Source organism: Eschrichtius robustus, chromosome 11 (assembly GCF_028021215.1).
Source record: "Eschrichtius robustus isolate mEscRob2 chromosome 11, mEscRob2.pri, whole genome shotgun sequence".
Taxonomy (NCBI): domain Eukaryota; kingdom Metazoa; phylum Chordata; class Mammalia; order Artiodactyla; family Eschrichtiidae; genus Eschrichtius; species Eschrichtius robustus.
This window is the reverse complement of record NC_090834.1, coordinates 62885458-62904414: the sequence shown is the minus strand read 5'-3', so window position 1 is coordinate 62904414 and position 18957 is coordinate 62885458. Positions and strand designations below refer to the sequence as shown.

The window sequence follows — 18957 nt, the reverse complement described above, 5'->3', positions numbered from 1 at the left end:
GGCAGGCAGATTCTCAACCACTGCACCACCAGGGAAGCCCCATGACAAGTTTCTTTACCTGTAAGCAGAGATGATAACAGTACCCTCTCATAGGATATTGTAAGGACTGAATGAGACACTGTGAGTAAAGGGGCTTGGAACAGGGCCTAACAGTACCTCTTAGTCAATGTCGGCTATTATCCTTACTGTCTAGTCTTGTGCTTCCAAAAGTGTATTCTCTCTGTGAAAAGAGGTTTGGGGAACCCTGCATGCACTTTTCCCCTCCAAAAGGCACAGTTCTGAGTAAGAACCATCTGTTTAATTTACTCAGCAGTTTTATGTTTGACGGCCTCTTTCCACCCAACCCTTGTTAAAATCCTGCAGTACTGGTGTTCCATGGAACACTCTTTGGAACTGAGCTGTGCATAACAATCTGTAAAGCACTTAATTTACTTATTTATTTCAGAACGACCCTGTGAGGTGGAAGTTCACTCTCCCCATTTTATAGATGGGGAAGCTGAAGTTCAGCAGGGTGCCACAGTCAGTCAGCGGTGGAGCTAGGACCCAGTCCAGGTCAGCTAGGCCCATTTCATGCTCTTAACAGTAAGCTCTTTTCCCCTCATCGCCCAGTTTTAGAAGCCCTGACCCAGGATATCTTGCTGAAACCCCCAGATCATTAGATCTCATACTCTTCTCTATCCAAAAAAAAAAAAAAAAAAAAACTAAAGGTGGAAAGGAGGTGTGTGCAGCATACACCCTCATGTTCTTACCTGCTCTCACAGAGAAAGCAGAAGCAAACCCACAAGAGCTAAAGTGACTCATCCAAGGCTGGCTCACCAGCTGGCCACCATGGTGGTCTTTTGAGGCCCGGTGTTTACAGCTGGTCCTCAGCCAGTGAACCATCCCCTTCCCAAAGACATCTACCAGCCTGTCTCCAGCACAGGGGGAGATGGGCTCAGGCTCCTGCTTCCCCTCCAGGCCAGTCATTCCTGTCCCTTCACCCTTGTGGCCACAGGAAGAATGACAAAGCATTACTTTGTCATCCTTCTGCTCCCACCTCTGCCTTTTTTTTTTTTTTTTAAATTAATTAATTAATTTGTTTATTTTTGGCTGTGTTGGGTCTTCGTTTCTGTGCGAGGGCTTTCTCTAGTTGCGGCAAGCGGGGGCCACTCTTCATTGCGGTGCGCGGGCCTCTCACTATCGCGGCCTCTCTTGTTGCGGAGCACAGGCTCCAGACGCGCAGGCTCAGTAGTTGTGGCTCACGGGCCTAGTTGCTCCGCGGCATGTGGGATCTTCCCAGACCAGGGCTTGAACCCGTGTCCCCTGCATTGGCAGGCAGATTCTCAACCACTGCGCCACCAGGGAAGCCCCCCACCTCTGCCTTTTGATGTTGCAAAGTCTACGGCACGGTGCCGTGGCCAGGGTCAGTCTGAGTGCCGTGGCAGGTGTGCACCTGACGTACACTCTGCAGGATTCCCTGCACTTAGCAGTGCCAAGGAGTTAGCAGAGGTGAAAGTTGTCCCCAAAGCCCTTCCTATAGCCTGGCCACTACTCAGCACTGTTGAAACTGCAGAACAAAACTAAACAAAACAAAACAAACCACTGCCTCCCACAATAAGAAACAGTAATTTAAGGTAAAGGAGTCACACAGTCCTGAATCTTAGCTCTGCCACTTACTAAGTTCTTCTATCTGTAAAATGGGCATGACAAGCAATAATTTGAGGAATACTAAATATTAAGTATTATGAGAATAAAATCTGATAATAGATTTTTAAAAACATTACCACAAACATTTAGTAATGCTGTTTTCTCCCCTGGGGTAGGCACTGGGGATGCAGAAGTGAATCAGACATGGCTTCTGTCCTAATATTGCTAAGACTATTGGAGGAGACTGAAAAAAGGCATGTGAGGCAAAACAGGTGGTCTCCAGATAACAAAAGCTTTATTATCATTGCCTTGTGTGGAGGAAAGGTAACCCTAGCTAAAAGTCTCTCCCTCAGGCTCAGCCTCTACCCGCCACGCCCAGGAACTTATGCCATCTAATGTCATGGAGTGTCTAGCAGTGCCTTTAAAAACGTGAGCATGTCTCCATGAGAGGGAACCTTTAGGACTAACCTGACAAACACAAGGATAACCTCTTACATTTGTGCAGCACTTTACGGTTTAGAGACCGCTTCAAGGCAATTGTTTCCTCACCCCAGGTCAACCTAGGACAGATAGGTCAAATATTATTCTATCGAACAGAGGAGGAGACAGAGGTAAAGAGGTTGGATGGCCTGCCCAACTTGGATTGCTAATCGGTGGTGGACCAGGACTAGGTCCTTAGCCTGCTTGGCTCCATCCTCCATATTGCACAGCTTCTGCCAGTGCCCACAGGCTCAAGCCTCACATACCCCAGCATCAGAGGACCTGGCTTGAAGCTCAGGGACTAAGCTAAATTCTTACCAAGAGTCTCCAGGAAGAAGCCTCTGGGCTCACAGCTCCCTCCCCACAAGGTGTTGTGTATCTACCACCTCGTTAAATCCTTACTCCTACTGCCAGCATCGGCAAGCTGCCTCCTCAACTTCTGCGGGCACTGTCGGCTCTGCCTCTTGTGATGGGGCAAGAGGGAGACTCCCTGTGCTGGGTCACCAAGAGACCATCTCTGGGGAGGGCAAGGCTCTTCATTTCCTTCCACAGCCTGGATGACCCTCCTTCCTCTCCAAATCCTAACTGTTCTTTAAAGCCCAATTCAAGGCCTCCTATTCTAGGAAGTCCTTTCCTCCCTGCTCTGCCCTGGATGCCTATCATGTTGATTGTGTGTATCCATTTACCACTTACTTATTGATTGTCTTATAACAGCTCTTGTAATACTTTCTTGTGTTAAAATTTCCCTTCTGACTCCCTAATTTCCTCATGGATGACAGAAACTAGTTCATAACATTTTCTGTATGTATCTCACCCAGCATCACTTCAGTATTTCATGCAGCTTCAGCAACGAGCACACAGGAGCCTTCATTCACCCCCTGCCCTGGAGCACACCACTACTGAGCACCTCAGCACAGTGAGTGCTATGAAAGGCATGTGCGCAAACGGTCTGATGGCAGCAAAGACAGGGCACATGTCACGTGGCTTGGGGAGGAATCTCCCAGAAAAACTATCTGGAAGATGAGGTGGAGAAGAGTGTTCCAGGAAAGGAAGTGGCGTTTGCAAAGGACAGAGGGTGAAGGCTGCATTACCTGCCCATACAAGAAACTGGGAGTCCTTCAGTAAACTTGGAATGCTGAGTGAAGGCAGGTGGAGCAGTGGGTACACATGAGGTTGCCCAGGCAGGCAGAGGCCTGATCCTGAGAGGGGTTTGGACTCTATCCTGAAAGCTATGCGCAGGCAGTGGTTTTTGTTGATGAATTAAGCAGCATGGGGAACAGCAAGAACAACAGACCAGGAGAAAATTGAACTGGGTTCAAAAATGGCTTTCACTAAACTTGATATGTATCTCAACCCCTCCATGTCCCAGATTCCCTATTTTTAAAGTAGAGGAGTTTTTTCACATCAGTGGCTCTTAAAACTTTAGTGGCAACAGAATCACATGGGTAACTTGCAAGAAAAAAAAAACAAACAGTTGATTCTTGGCCCCTCGCTTCAGCAATTTAGATTCAATAGGCAGGGCCTGGAAATGCACAGTTGAAAAAGCCCTTTGTGTTGCTCCTCACAGAAAACTCTGAGCAGCACTGGACTAGTCTCTGAGGGTCCTTCCCATTCTAATCTTGTCATGAACACAAGAAAGATGCAAGGCTGGCCAAACCCATCCCACTTCCAAATGCCTGATCCTGCTCTAGGGAAGCCAAGGATGTCTAGGCACCAGAATGTTCTTCCCAAGGCCCATGTTTAGAAAGTTAGAGCAAAGCCCCCAGGACACCAAGTCTTGGGATACTGGAGACATCCAATATCTCACTCAAACCTCCTCTCCCTGCCAAAATCCAAATGGAATTAGGTCCTTCTATACCATATACCTAGTCTTTTTCCTTGTTTATCCAGCAAAGTATTACGTACTTTCCATGGGCTGGGCCGTGGCAATATGAACAGGCTCTGCTCTCAAGATCTTATAAATGCTGCAAATAACATCAAAAGAATCTATCTTTTACCAAGTATCTCTAAAAGGAAAGAGTTCAGAATATTGAGCTGGAAAGACCTGGATTCTAATCCTGGTGACTCTAGAAAATTATTTCATCCCTCTGAGTTTCAAATTGCTCACTGGTAAAATGGAAGCATTAATATCTTTGAATCGGGTTGTTGTGAAAATTGAAATGATGTGATATAGTGAAGGGCACAGGAAATGGCTGCATCTAGGAAATGGCGATTTTTAAATTAACATGTCCTCCCCTGTCCTGGAACCTGTAATATATCCATATCCCTCTGTTTGACTTTCAGAGGCTCTCCTACCTGGTCCTAATGTCTCCAAATAGACTTCCAACTCCTCCCTTCCTGCTGGAGAGACCCCCCCTCCATGAGATGTCCCTGGGGACTCTACCGTGAATCCTCAGTAGGCAGCACTGTGTATTAGGAAGAGCGTAAAGGTCAGAGCCAGTCAGACTGGTAAGCAAAACTCACTGTATGACTTTGATCAAATTAACATCTCTGAGAATCTGTTTTCTCATCTGCAAGATAGATATCATCACCTATCTCACAAGATTCAATGGCAAATCCAATTAAAAAATGGACAAAGAATCTGAGTAGATATTTCTCCAAAGAAGACACACAATGGCCTAAAAGCACATGAAAAGATGCTCAACATCATTAGCCATCAAATGCAAATCAAAACCACAATGAGATACCACTTCACATCCACTAGGATGGCTAAAGTGAAAAAGACAGGCAATAGTAAGTGTTGGTGAGGATGCAGAGAACCTGGAACCCTCATACATGGCTGGTGGGAATGTAAAATGATGCAGCCTCTTTGGAAAACAGTCTGGTAGTTCCTCAAAAGGTTAAACATAGAGTTACTATATGACCCAGCAATTCTATTCCTAGATATAAACCCAAGAAAACTGAAAACATTATGTTCACACAAAAACTTGTACACAAACATTCACAGCGGCATTATTCATGATAGCAAAAGTCGAAACAACCGAAATGACTCTCAATTGATGAACAGATAAACTAAATGTAGTATAGCCGTTAATGGAATATTATTCAGCTAAGAAAAAGGAATGAAGTATTGATACATGCTACAACTTGAATGAACCCTGAAAACATGCTAAGTCAAAAAGAATTCGGCCACAAAAGATCACAAATTGTATGATTCCATTTATATGAAGTGTCCAGAATGGGCAAACCTATGGAAACTGAAAGTAGATTAGTGGTTGTCTAGAGCTAGGGAGAGTTGAGAGACGTGGAGAATGATTGATAATGGGTATGGGGTTTCTTTACGGGGTGATGAAAATGTTCTAAAATTGATTGTGGTGATGGTGGCACAAATCTTGTGAATATACTATAAACCACTGAATTATGCAATTTAAATGAGTAAACTGTATAGTATGTAAATTAAATCTCAATAAAACTATTACATTAAAAAATGTAAAGAACTGAGCACATTGCCTGGCATGTAGTAAGGATGCAATAAATGGTAATAAATTTATTATTGTGCCCTTTCCTCTTCTTGATGCCACTCTAACCATGGCAAGAATCACCTCTTACACTAACACTGAAGAATATGTCAGGCTCATTGAAGGGAGCCCATTTCATACTCAGTGAAGGGTCACAGGTGAGTTCCGAAGGCTAATATCCCAGGACTAAGAGTCTTACATAAATATATAACTCTTGGGGGACTTCCCTGGGAGTCCAGTGGTTAAGACTCTGTGCTTCTACTTCAGGGGACATGGGTTCAATCCCTGGTTCAGGAACTATGATCTCACATGCCGTGCAGTACAGCAAAAAATTAAAAAATATATTAAAAAATATATTTATATACATATTAATATAATACATATATATAAATATATATAATATATATATTATATATAAATATATATATATATATAATATCTATATATATAAAACTCTTGAAGTAATAAGAAAATAATGGCCTCCATTTACTGAGCACTTACTATGTGCCAGGTACTGTGCAAGGAACTTTATAATTATTTTCCTTGAAAGAATCATACGGGGTTGTTATTATTATTATTCTTATTTACTAAATGAAGCAGCTGGCACTTAGAGAGGTTATGTAGCTTGTTTCAGGTCATACTGGTAGTCAATGACTGAGCTAGTCCGTTCAACTCCAAGGCTTTTACTCTCTTCTCTATGTGATATCATGGCTTCACTATTTCTTCCTTTTATTTATCTATGTTTTACCCATTCTTTACAACTCAAGAAGTCTGATTTTCACTGATCTCCCTTTCCTCTCTGCATTCTAGTACTGTCTAGTCCACATCAAATTAGTTAACATTTTCTCTTACATAGTCTTTTGTGTTCTCAGATTGCTTCATGCATACACTCTTGAGCATCGCAGGTGTTCCATAAATACTTCTTTAGTGAATGGATGTTACGCTTGTCTCTCCAAGCAGAAAACAGGTTCTTGAAGGACAGATACTCTTTAACCTTCATGTAGAGAATGGTCATCTAGGCTGGCCTATGGCTGGAGGGTTAGACCCTGCTTAAAAATGGTTCTCACAAACATCATGCTCTCTGTCCATAGACTGGAAGGTTTCTCCTTAAGAAGAGGACCCTGGCTCACCTTATTATACCTTATCATAGTGTAGTCCGGAGCTCAGAAAGGTTTGATGAATTAAAGAGAAGACTGGGCTAGCACTTAACTCTACTGGAGACACATCAAGGGCAGCCTTCCCATTGGGATCCCAAGTCCATCTTCTCTCACTCCAAGAAAGAGAAGTGGAAGAGCAAGAAGGTTGGCCTGGAACCTTAAGACGATAGGTTGTTCACCCTGCCTGTGGCCCTAGACAGTCAGTGTGGCATCCTCTCTGGCCCAGGATCCTCCTCTGACCACAGACCCAGGTAGAGCTTTCCAGAGCCCATGTCTCACCTGCACACCATCAAAATCAAAGAGCTGGGCAAACTCTTAAGAATCTATTACCTGTTCTGTTATCTTTTACTCTGTTATCTACAGACCCATCAACACTCTGTTTGAACTTCCACTACTTCCCATCTCTCCTAACTCTCAGGAGAATAACATGCTCACAGTTATCTAGAGTCCCTTTGATCTGTCCTATAATTACCCTGATCTCACCTTCTCCTACTCCCCTGCCCCCACCCTGATCCTAACCAAAGCAGTATTCTTTCAGGTCCAGGGATCCTCTGGGCAGGGCTGGCAACAAGAGGAAGGAGTCTGACCTCTCTGCTTCTCAGCCAGCTATGCTACTTGTTTGGCCAAACTTGGTCCCTCTGTACTCCCCATCTCTACACCTGCTTGCCTCTCCTCTGCCTTTTCTTTAAGATGTTAAAAACCCGCAATAAAAAACAAATACAAAATGCTGTAATTAATAGCCAATTCCAAGCCAACCCAGCATCTCTACTAATAAACCTCAACACTTGCAAAAAGAACAATAAATTCTGCCCCTCTCTGGTTCTGGGGTGGTCTCTTATATATACTCTGTGTGTGTGTATGTATGTGGGTAAGTGTGTCTACATATATATTTATTTTCCTTTATTTCCCATCCAGGGAGGGGCAGAATAATGAACTGCGTGCGTCAGGGAAGATGAATCTGAGATACTAGGGAGCAGTGCAGTAAAAAGATTAAAGTGTTATTATTGTTGGGTTTTTTTCCCCCATGGTCCATTGTGACAGCTCGACCGTCATCTGTAAAAAATGTCTCAGTGAGAGATAATCATCGGAAACTCAATAAAGCGTCAGGGGGAGCCTCAGCCCCCATCAATCACTGGGTGCCTGGAAAATTTCAGCCCTCTGTCTCCCTTCCTGCTATCCATATAAATGTCTCTAATATATTTTGTGTGGTGTGTGGGACCCATCCCTGATTTGGAACTTTTGATGAAAAAATATTTATACACAAAATATGTAAATCAGTTAAAAATCGCAAGACTAGTTCTTTGACACCCCATCCCACTTTTTTATTTTTATAAATGTATCGAATTTATTCTTTTTAATAAAACATGTCAACTAGTCTATCTCCCTCTCCTAGTTAAATGTATATATAGATTTGGAGGGCTAAAAGGATGGAAACAATTAACCTAACTGGCTGCTACACTTAATCTTGAAGTTGGCCAAAAGGCCTGATGGATAGACAGTGCATTGTCCATCCTAGTGACTCTGTAGTGGCTGACACCGCTGAGAAATGACATGTAGAACCACTGGCACTGAAGGTGTGACAAGGCTCTGACAATGATGAGGAAGAGGCAGGGACATTATTAAAAATAATAGCTTGCCCAAACAGCTTTTTGCCTGGCAGATCCCCAAGCCTTCCAAGACTTTGGACAAGTCAGAGGTTCTGAGCTAAGTGTGGGGTACATACAGGCTGATATGGTTGCTGGGTTCCTACAAGGGCAGGAGACAGTTTTGCTGGCATCTGGCATCATCTCTCTGCCTCAGTTTCCTTTAGTGCCTACATCACAGGGTTGCTGTGAGCACACAGTAAGTATCAATAAACATAACCTGCTGCTGTAGCTATCGTCATCATCATCATCTTACTATTATTATTATCACCACTTCCCCCTGCTTCTCTACCCTGGAAGGAATCAGTTCCTGCAGTACCTTCTCCTCTAGGACCTTCAAGACTCCTCTCTGCCTAAAGGATAAGGTCCAAGAATCTTGATTTGGCCCCAGCCTACTCTCTTTAAAGCAGCACCTTTACTGCTCATTACCCTCTAAAATGAATCTTCTGCTGTACGGATGCTTCACCCCAACAAGTTTACTTGCTGCCCTGAAATATGTTTTTTCTGTTTTCCACCCCTGAATATTTTGGACATTAACATACCCCTTCTCTGATATACCCAATTCACACTTAGTTGCAGGCCCTTCCATAAAACCTTCTTATACTTTGAGGATCAAATACCATTTTACTTCCTGATGTTTCAGCCAGAGATTCTCTTCTCTGAGCTCTGATAGTCCTTGTTATCTGCACCTCTGACTGGACCCTTGTCAAACACTGTCTTGGTCATGTCGTCAATCTTTATTGTTATTAATTATCATTCTTGCTGATATCTTATATGTGCATGATACCTTGTATTTTCTCAAATATTTCATAAGTACTTCAATTTGATCTTTATAATAAGCCTATGGTATAAAAAGTATTATTCTCTACAGATGAGAAAATCAAGGCTTAGAGAGCTAAAGAGAACTGCCCAAAGTCACACAGTTAGGTGATAGCCAAGCCATTCCTTGGACTCTGAGATAATGTTTGGTTCTTTGCAGGTAACAGTTTGCTACCACTGAAAAGCATTTGGAAGGCTGTGACAGAGACTCTGAATGAAGTTTTATAAGAGTATGATGAGGACAAAGATGATATAAAAATAGAAATTTACATTAACGGAATTCCTTCTATGTTCTAGGTTTTAGGCTAGGGATAAATAAACTACCCTTAACTCTCCCAATAACCTTTATTTTACAAATAAGGAGATGCAGCCTCTGTGAGGTACAGAAAATTGTTCCAGGTGTCATAGCTACTTAGTGTTCTGTACACCCATAATACCATGGCTTAAGCACACAGATGCTCTAGGAATGAAACTTAAAGTGGCAAAAAAAAAGGTCTCTTCCAGGGAGGAGAAGGTCCAGATGAGTTTTTTTAAAGCAGTTCAAGCACAAGTAGCCTAGATCATCTACTCAAGAGTGGGAGCCTGTTAGAAATGCAGAAATGCAAAATATCAGGTCCTACCCCAGACACACTGAATCAGAATCTTGGGAGTTGGGGTGTGGCAGGAATCTGTGTTTTAACAAGCTCTCTAGGTGATTCTTAGGTCCTTGGGAGCCTTATTACTCCCATTTGAGTTTGTCTCCAAGGGCACAGATTCTCTCTGCTTTGCCTGGGTAGGTCTGGACATGCAGTGGGTGCTAGGTGTTAACTTATAGTGAACAGATGAGCTAGGGTAAGACTACTCCTTAGCATGTCCTGGGGAGACGGAGAAATTTTATAGAGAGCAGTCCCATTACCGCCGCGGGGACTCCTAGCCATCTCCTGAACTCCAGGGCACTTGTCCACTGGTTTGTGATGTACCAGCTTGCATCGTCCTGTCAGCCATCTGAAGACACAGAGATGGGGAAGTCAGCTGGAGCAGGTCAGGACCTGCAGCCCCTGGAGCTGTGGGAAGAGGGCCACCTAGGCTGGTGGGGTTGGCCTTAGCAGGTTCAGCCAGGCAAGCCAGGCCCTCTACCCCCAGAAGGGCCCTGTGCCAACCCAGCTTCTGCACAACTCATCTTTATACAGCCGCCACTTGGAGCTGAGAAGAGAAGCTGATTTATAGCCTGCTCTGGCCACGTTTCTGCCGTGTTTTATTGTTTTAATTGTCTATGTGGGAGGCACTCAGAGTGCTCACTTGCATTTCTGACAGCCCCAGACACCCAATGTTTATAACAGTTACTTACAAGCAGCCAGCAGCATCCCTGACTGGGTGACTTGTTTACTGTTACGTCTAATCTACTGCCTCCTCCACCTGAGGATTGGGGCCCACCACCCAACAGCCAGCCACAAGCGGAACTCTCCTAGAGTGGGCATGGGTGGGGCTCAAGGCACTGAATGGAATGTGGTCAAGATCAGGGAGTGAGTTGGTAGAGAAGCAGCCGTGATCTCTTAAGCTCCCCTCCACGTGTCCCCTCTAAGTGCCTTGCTCAAGCTGTGCTCCCTGCTAAGAAAATCTTTTCTTTTTTTCCCCCTCCTCTTCACTCTCCAAAGCCCAGCTCAAATCCTACTTCTTCTAAGTACATTACTTGCTCTGACGATGAGCCTAAAGTTTCTAGAACCTTAGAAATCACATGGCTGATAGGAACCTTGGAGGCTATATAATCTAATGACCTTTTACAAAATCCCTGATGGGCGGACAGCCAGCCTCTGTCAGTGCCCCTTGAGTGGTGAGTTGCTCAGTACCTCCAAGGCAGGTTTCCTGCCTTACACTGATCCAAGACCCAACTCCATACAGAAATTCTTCATCACATGCTACTGTGCTTTACACGTATTTATTTCTAGTCATCCAAACAACCCTTTAAGATGGGTATTGTTATCCCTATGTTACAGATGAGAAAACCTAAATTCAAGGACCTTTAAGCCACTTGCTTAAGATCACACAGCTGGTGACAGAGCTTAGAGGACCCATTACTTCCTGGCACTGAAGACTGACCTTTCTCCAGGATACCGCTGTGCCTCTGAAGATGCCATTCTGAGAACTGGAGAGAATGGACAGAACAGTCAGACCAATAAGGCCAAGCATCCCTACATCACCTGTACCAGCAGACCTGCTCTCTACCCAGAAACACCAACCTTGACAAGAGTTGAAGATACTGTAATGTGCCAGTTGAGCAGGCTTCTTGCTAGAGCAATGCCAACTGTCAAACAGGAGAAGGGTTTCACTAGGAATGGGGGAACCGATAGCCAAGTCTCAGCAAAGAGGTTTCTTTCCTCTCTAGGCTGTGCCCGTTCTGAGCAGGCAGAACGGATACAGAGCCTCTCTGAGAGAAAACCAGGCAACTTCTCTGATACCTTTTGGTCTCCTTGCCTGGATCCTCTTTCCTCCCCACACCTTAAATGCTGATACCCTGAGTGAAGGACTTGTCCTCCTATCCCTTCCCTTTAACTCCTTTCCTTAGGCAGTTTCAGTCACATTCATTGTTTTAACTACCAAGCAAATGCTGCCAGACTTCTTTGAACTACAGACCCACTCATCTAACAGCTCACCCAAAGCAGAACCCGAGATGACAGATGGGCGCCTCCTTTTCCATCAATTCCCACACTCCACTGAATACTCCACCTCCTCCTAATATTTTTCTAATACCTATTCTCTCCATTCCCAAAGATTTCTTTTAGAAATCCCCAGAAACGAGAAATGCATTTTGAGGGAGAGGAGCATGGCTTCTCATCCAGTTCTCAAAGGGATCCATCATCCCCCAAACATCAAAAATCATTGCTAATCTCTCCTCTCCAATTCATCCCCACCCCATCAGAATGGTCCATCTAAAATGCTAATGTAAACTGAGCATTCTCCTACTTAAAATCCTTTGATGACCTTCAGAAAACACTATGAGCTCCCTAGAATTGCCTTTCAGGGTCCTTCCCACATAGAACCCTGCCTCCCTCTCTGGTCTTACTTCTTGCTGTTCTCAGTACTGTGGCAGATGATTCCAGTGGCTGTCACCTATCCCATATCTCTGCATGTGTTATCACTTCCACCTGGAAAGTCCACCCCTCTTAGTCTGCCTGGCAGTCTCTGACTCATCCTTAAAACCCAGTTCAAAGTCACTTACCCTGTGACACTTCCCAGATATCAGTCTGCCTTCAGGTAGAGGGCATCACTACCTATACCAGTGCTACCTATATCCTTTGTACATCTATCAACCTTTGCATTTATCATTCTGCACTGTGGTGCCTGTTCATAGATCTGTCTTCTTACTTGACTGGGAGCAGATCATATATATTGAGGGGCTAGATCATATATATCCATTTTTATTTATTTATTCCCAGCATCTGGCAGAGTGCCTGACACTCAGTAAGTGCATGCTCAATTATAAATAAACAAAACTAATAAGCAATTAACAACCGTAGAGTACTTTATAATTCACACATCACATACTTTATCTCTTCATCTTCACATAATACTGATAAGGTAGACAAGGGATATATTATGGGGGTTTAGGGAGGTCTTGCCAAAGTCACAAACTACAACTCACTCTTCCCTTCAGTACTGAGCACAGGCTGAGCCCCACAGAAATATCTATTAGAAATTTAGTGAACTTGATGGACTTTGGCACTGATTTTATGCTTTGCTTGTGTTTTGAAGAACTCTGCTGAGCTTGTGACTTTCCTGTGAATTTGCCTAGACACACTCTGGACAAGGGGCTTGTACCTCATCTTCTACTTAACCTCCTCACACATCCCCAAGTCAGGTAGCTTCCCATGAAAAAGTCAGTCCAATCCAAAGAAAAAAAGAACCACAGGATTCTTTTGTTTCTGTCTACTTCATCAGTGAGAATGACCCCGAGCTGGGTACAGTGACTTGCATACAGCAGGCAATCAATAAATACTGGTTGAGGGGCTTCCCTGGTGGCACAGTGGAGAATCTGCCTGCCAATGCAGGGGACACGGGTTCGAGCCCTGGTCTGGGAAGATCCCATATACCACAGAGCAACTAGGCCCGTGAGCCACAATTACTGAGCCTGCGCATCTGGAGCCTGTGCGCCGCAACAAGAAAGGCCGTGATAATGAGAGGCCCGCGCACTGCGATGAAGAGTGGCCCCCACTCGCCGCAACTAGAGAAAGCCCTCGCACAGAAACGAAGACCCAACACAGCCATAAATAATAAATAAATAAAATTTAAAAATAAATAAATAAATAAATACTGGTTGAATGGATAAATGAATGAGATATCTTTAAATGGAAAAAGGAAAGAAAAATATGTTTAAGAAGGAGTTAAAGGCTTAGACTGGTAAGGAGAGGAGAACCCTGAGACGATTTTAAAGAATTGTCACTCTCCAGGCCCGGAGTCAGAAAGCAGAGGCCATGAAGTCAGAGAGCAGAGTACATCCACACTGATACACCAGGGAAAATCAGATGAGCTGCCAGAAAACTGTGGCTGGCAAAGGTAGTCTGAAATTCAAAAAAGAGAAAAAGCTACAGAGAGAGTTAGATCTCACAAGCCACAGAGCAGTGAGTTTATCAATGATTGTTGATAAAATTTATTATTTCAATCTAGAATTTATTTTTAATGGTTCTGAAACACTTAGGTGATTACTGGGTACCAGTATGCGTTCGCTAAGGATAAGACAAAACCATGGCAGAATAACCTAATATCCTTTTGGGAAAGGATTACTGAGCAACAAATTAAGACAAATGTTAAACATGTTTTTATTTCAGCAATAAATGGAGAAAATCTCTTAAAATTTTGTGGACAGGATGAAGAAATGGAGGCTAGAAAAGAATGAAGTTTGGTGGATCTACAACTGTGACTGTTGAGTAATGCTTCTAAATTGTCCTGATCATGAGCTCCAGGGCTCTGTACTTAACAGAGTCCTGTAAACATTTTAATCAAAGACTAGCACATGAAGTACATGATGGCAGGGATCTTGTCTGTCTAACTCACCAGTACCTAGATCAGTGCCTGCTAGATAGGAATTTGATCAATAAAATTTTGTAAAATTATTGTTGAATAAGTAAATGAATCCATAGAAAGTCTATTTGCTAACTTTGCAGATCATATAAAATAAGAAGAGATAGTTAATATTTTTATCTTTATTTCATGAGAGATATGCTAGCCTATTCCAATATTTTTGTTGTCTACCTATCTACCTACCTAGAATATAGGCTGGCTAGCAAGAGTTAAAAAAAATTCAGAGGAGGTTGACGAAAACAGGCAAAGAAATGGAAAGGAAGCAAGGAAAGGAGGGAAGAAGGAGGGAGGAAGGGAGGGAGGGAGGGAGGGAGGAAGGGAGGGAGGGAGGGAGGGAGGAAGGAAGGAAGGAAAGAAAAAAGGAAATATCTTAAACATGGTTGGCAAACTACAGCCTATGGGCCAAATCCAGCCTGCTGCCAATATTTGTAAAGTTTTACTGGAACACATCCACACACACTCATTTGTGTATTGTGTTCTACGCTACAGTGGCCAAGCTGAGTAGTCACAGCTAAGACCAACTGGCCCACAAAGCTTAAAATGTTTACTATCTGGCACTTTCCAGAAAAAGTTTGCTGATCACTGATCTAGAATGTTGAATATGAGCATCAACCTGGAAAGCTGAACTATTAGAACACAAAGGTACAAAACTTGAAAGGTACAAAACTTGAAAGGCACGGGTGGGGACTGGTGTGACAGCAGAGGTTGGATTAGACGGCTTCACAGTTCTGAGATTCTGTGAAATCAAAAATGCTTACTGGACCCTGTTGGGATCCCAAGAACAGATAAGAAGGCACTCAAATAATCCCTTCCCTTCTACCTGGCCCTGCCCTCTCAGCAAATGCTCCTCCTTGCTTTTTGGTGAGAGCACCTGAACAGAAGACAGAGCTGAGGGTGGCAATGCTATGTCTGAGTGAGGAGAGGACAGCCTATAAGCTGAGTCCCCACACACCAGGCTGCAAATATAGGGCAAGTTTGGTACTCATGAAATTCTCCTCTGTTGGAAACAAAGTGAACATGATTCCCCCAGCTCAGTGGGGAATCCAAGGAGGCATAGGTCAAGGCCTGAACATGGAACTGTCAGCTGACGAGGAAAGAAAAGACATATGAGCAGATCAGAGTTCAAATAACCACATAAAGGGCCAAGATGTAGAGAACATTCAAAAGAGCAGCTGAGGGCAGGCTGCAGCAAAGGTTCCATGGAGGATCTAGTCACAGCAAGCGAGCTTGATAAAAGGAGCAGGTTCAGAGAGGTGGAGAGGCAGGGGGAGGGCAACTTCACACTGCAACTAGGTAGCAATGCTCTGATGCTCTTGACATTTCTCTCACGCTACTGATTTGAGAAACCTTGCTGGGGCAGCAATGACACCTCTGCCCTAGGCTACCACACCCACGTCAGTCTGGAAGCCTTGCTGACAGCTCTGGGGGCTGAGCACACTGCTTCCCTCTGCTGAACCTTCCCTCAGGTCAATGTTCTGACCCTTAGGCAGTCAGCAAGGCTGTCTGTCCTCCTGGCATTACTGCCAACCCTAAAGTAGCCACTGCTCATCTGCCCTGCTGCTGGGAAGTGAGGGGAAATCTCAGCCTGTGTGAGTGATCCAGGATAATGGGCGGGCAGCAGAGCCAATCTGGACAAGCAAAGCTCAAACGTAAAATATTCATCTCTGTCTGCAGTCAAAGCAACCTGCCCTCTTCTCAACCCTACTTGAGAAAAACTACTCACCAGAGGCAATAACGGACTAACTTGCCCAGGTACCCTTCAACGGACACGTGACCAAGCCCTGGTAGGTTCACACCGCCTCTTTCCTCTGAGAAGTCCAAGCAACCACCCACACAACACCCCAGGGAGGCACTGATGACCACCCCATTTTACAAGCACAGACAAGGTCCACTCTTTGTCCTGGGTCATTCAGTAAGTTGAGGGGCCAGTCCAGAGAGAGGACTGTATTTCACACAGAAGAGGGGAAAAAAACAGTTGAGGGACTTCTGAGGCTGAGGAAAGCAGTGAGGCTGCTTTCTAGTTCTGGGGCAGAGCTGGGACAGGGTAAGTCTACAGAAAGTAGAGGAAGAATAAATCCACATTCCACACAGTTGCCTTAATTATTTTATGGAAACCTGCTCCACTGTCCACTCAACTGAGACTCCACAGATTGAGGCACTTCTGGGAGAACGCCAGTTAAAAGGTTCTTCTACCCCTCCCCGACGGTTATGAAATTGGGCCTCTATGTTATTCCCCAAGGCTTGAAGTGACATAAATTATAGAGCCAGAGGGGACTGTGAAGGGCATCTGTTCCAAGCCTTTTGGGCTTTCCATGAGTTCCTAGAGGATGAGGGACTTGCAGGCTCTCACCCTGAGTTGCTGGTAGAGCTGGCACAGAGCATGGCTGCCTGGAAGCCACAGGGAGGAGAGATCTCAGAACAGCAGGGTAGCCCACACTTACCTTCTAAAGAATGGATTCCCTGCTCCTTGGCGGTCTTGTAAACACTGCTGAAATCATCCCCGAGGTTTGGGTCAGCACCAGCTGCAAGCAGGACCTGCACCACACTGGAAGAAATCAAAAAGACACCAAGTGTCGAAAACAGGAAAGGCCCAGGAAGTAGACACTCAGATTCTGAGGCATGTTTGGGGACTGGATCTGCCTCTGCTCATGTGAGTGGTACAGTGGAGAGAACATGAACTTTACGAGCATCAAAGACAAGGGTAGGAAAGTTGGCTCTGAAACTTTACTGGCTGAGAGGCTCTGGACACGTTATCTAACACCTCTCTAAGGCTCAGTGTCCACGACTATAAAATACGAAGTGTTTATTCAACAATTACTTATCAAATGCTTACTATGTTCTGGTCACTGTTGTAGGTGCTAGGGTCCATGCCCTCAAGGAGCTTACAGTCTCTTCTGGGAAGGACAACAATTTAGCATAAAATTACAGCGAAGTGTGATAAAGGCTATGATGGGAGAAGTACCATGTATGGTGGGAAACAAAGGGAGGGGATCAAGAAAGGCCTCCCAGAGGACGTGGTATTTAAGGTATTAAAGACTTGGAAGGCTGAGTAGCCAGATCTGGGTTGGTGAAGTGGGAGGACCCAATGCATTTACAAATCTTGGAGGCAAAAGAGCACGAAGCTTCACCTGAAGAAAGCAGAATTGGGGATTTCCCTGGCGGCGCAGTGGTTAAGAATCCGCCTGCCGATGCAGGGGACACAGGTTCCATCCCTGGTCCAGGAAGATCCCACATTCCGCGGAGCAACTAAGCCCGTGCACCAAAACTACTGAGCCTGCGCTCTAGAGCCCGTGAGCCACAACTACTGAGACCGCACGCCTAGAGCCTGTGCTCTGCAACAAGAGAAGCCACTGCAATAAGAAGCCCGCGCACCGCAATGAAGAGTAGCCCCTGCTTGCCGCAACTAGAGAAAGCCCACACGCAGCAACGAAGACCCAACGCAGCCAAAAAAAATAAAATTAAAAAAAAAAAAGAAAAAAGAAGGTAGAATTGGAGTAGAGGGTGTAAGGGGGAGAAAAGTGGGGAATGAGATAAGCCACTGAAGGGATTAAAAGGGAAGTGACGTGGCAACACATGCTTTTCCTCCCCACTTCAAGATATATACATTTAAAAAAATGCAAATCATATTGAAATATTAAATTGAAAAATGAAAGTCTTCCCTTATAGCCATCTCCTTAATCTAAATTCTAAGAGTAACTACTATTTATAGTTTGGTGTGTTTCCTTCCAAATCTTTGCTATTAGCAGAATCACTCCTATAGCTGTGTGAGAATGGACTGGAGGGAGTAGGACAAGAGGCAGGAGCCTCCACAGTGAGGTTAAATTAGGTGAATTTATACAGCACCAAGCACAGTGCCTGACCCAGGAATGCTCCATATATGTTAGCTTCCCTTCTATCATGTAATGTTCCTGCTAATACTTTCCTTTTTTTCCCTAATATAAAAAGGTTCGTGTTCACTATAAAACTCAGAAGATACAGCTAATCAAAAAGAAAAAAATGTTTTAGAATATATAACATCTTTCCAGTTTTTTCAATGTATGCACATTTTTATTTACCAAAAATGGGATCATATATAAACTCTCCCTAAACACACACATACCTCACCCCTTCCATGTATTAAATATCTGTCTATCACATTGTTTTTAATGACTGCACAGTATTCTACTAAAAGGCTAGTCTATATTTAGCTAATCCCCAATGGTAAAACAATTAAGATTATTTTTAATATTTCAATAACAATCTCTATTTCCTTTGAATAAATTCCTAAGAGATGAACTTCTAGATCAAAAGTATAAGCATTTTTAAGGCTTTTGATAAATGTTACTAAATTACCTTTCAGAAAGATTGTACCGATTTTTATTTTTACTATCAAAGGAAGAAGGATGAGAGTAACCACTGTGCCTTCCTTTCACCAAAGCTTTTTCATTATGTGTTAATCTGGACACAGAAAATGGAATCACACTGCTGTTTCAACTTGCATTTCCTTGATTACTAGTGAGGTTGGACTTAAAAAAATGTTTAGCAATCAGTTGTTTCTTTTTTCATGAATCACAATTATCAATTTTGTTTTTATTTTCAGGCATAATGTCCTTTCCCTATTTTTCTCTTAGTATGTTCATCTTTTGCTCACTGGCCTTCAAAACTATTAATGCTTTTGAAGGCATAAATGGCAAGCATTTAAAAAAATTACTCTAGGGAATTCGCTGGTGGTCCAGTGGT

At 43.8% G+C, this 18957-nt stretch overlaps 1 protein-coding gene across 2 annotated transcripts in view; it reads right to left on the bottom strand.

Moving 5' to 3' along the window:
• CLPB (ClpB family mitochondrial disaggregase) overlaps positions 1–18957 on the bottom strand; it is a 163178-nt gene that overhangs the window by 90414 nt on the left and 53807 nt on the right. For both annotated transcript variants that reach the window (XM_068555530.1, XM_068555531.1), the window contains exon 4: positions 16680–16783. In XM_068555530.1, the coding sequence (XP_068411631.1) occupies positions 16680–16783 (104 nt within the window). The remainder of the gene's footprint in view (positions 1–16679; positions 16784–18957) is intronic.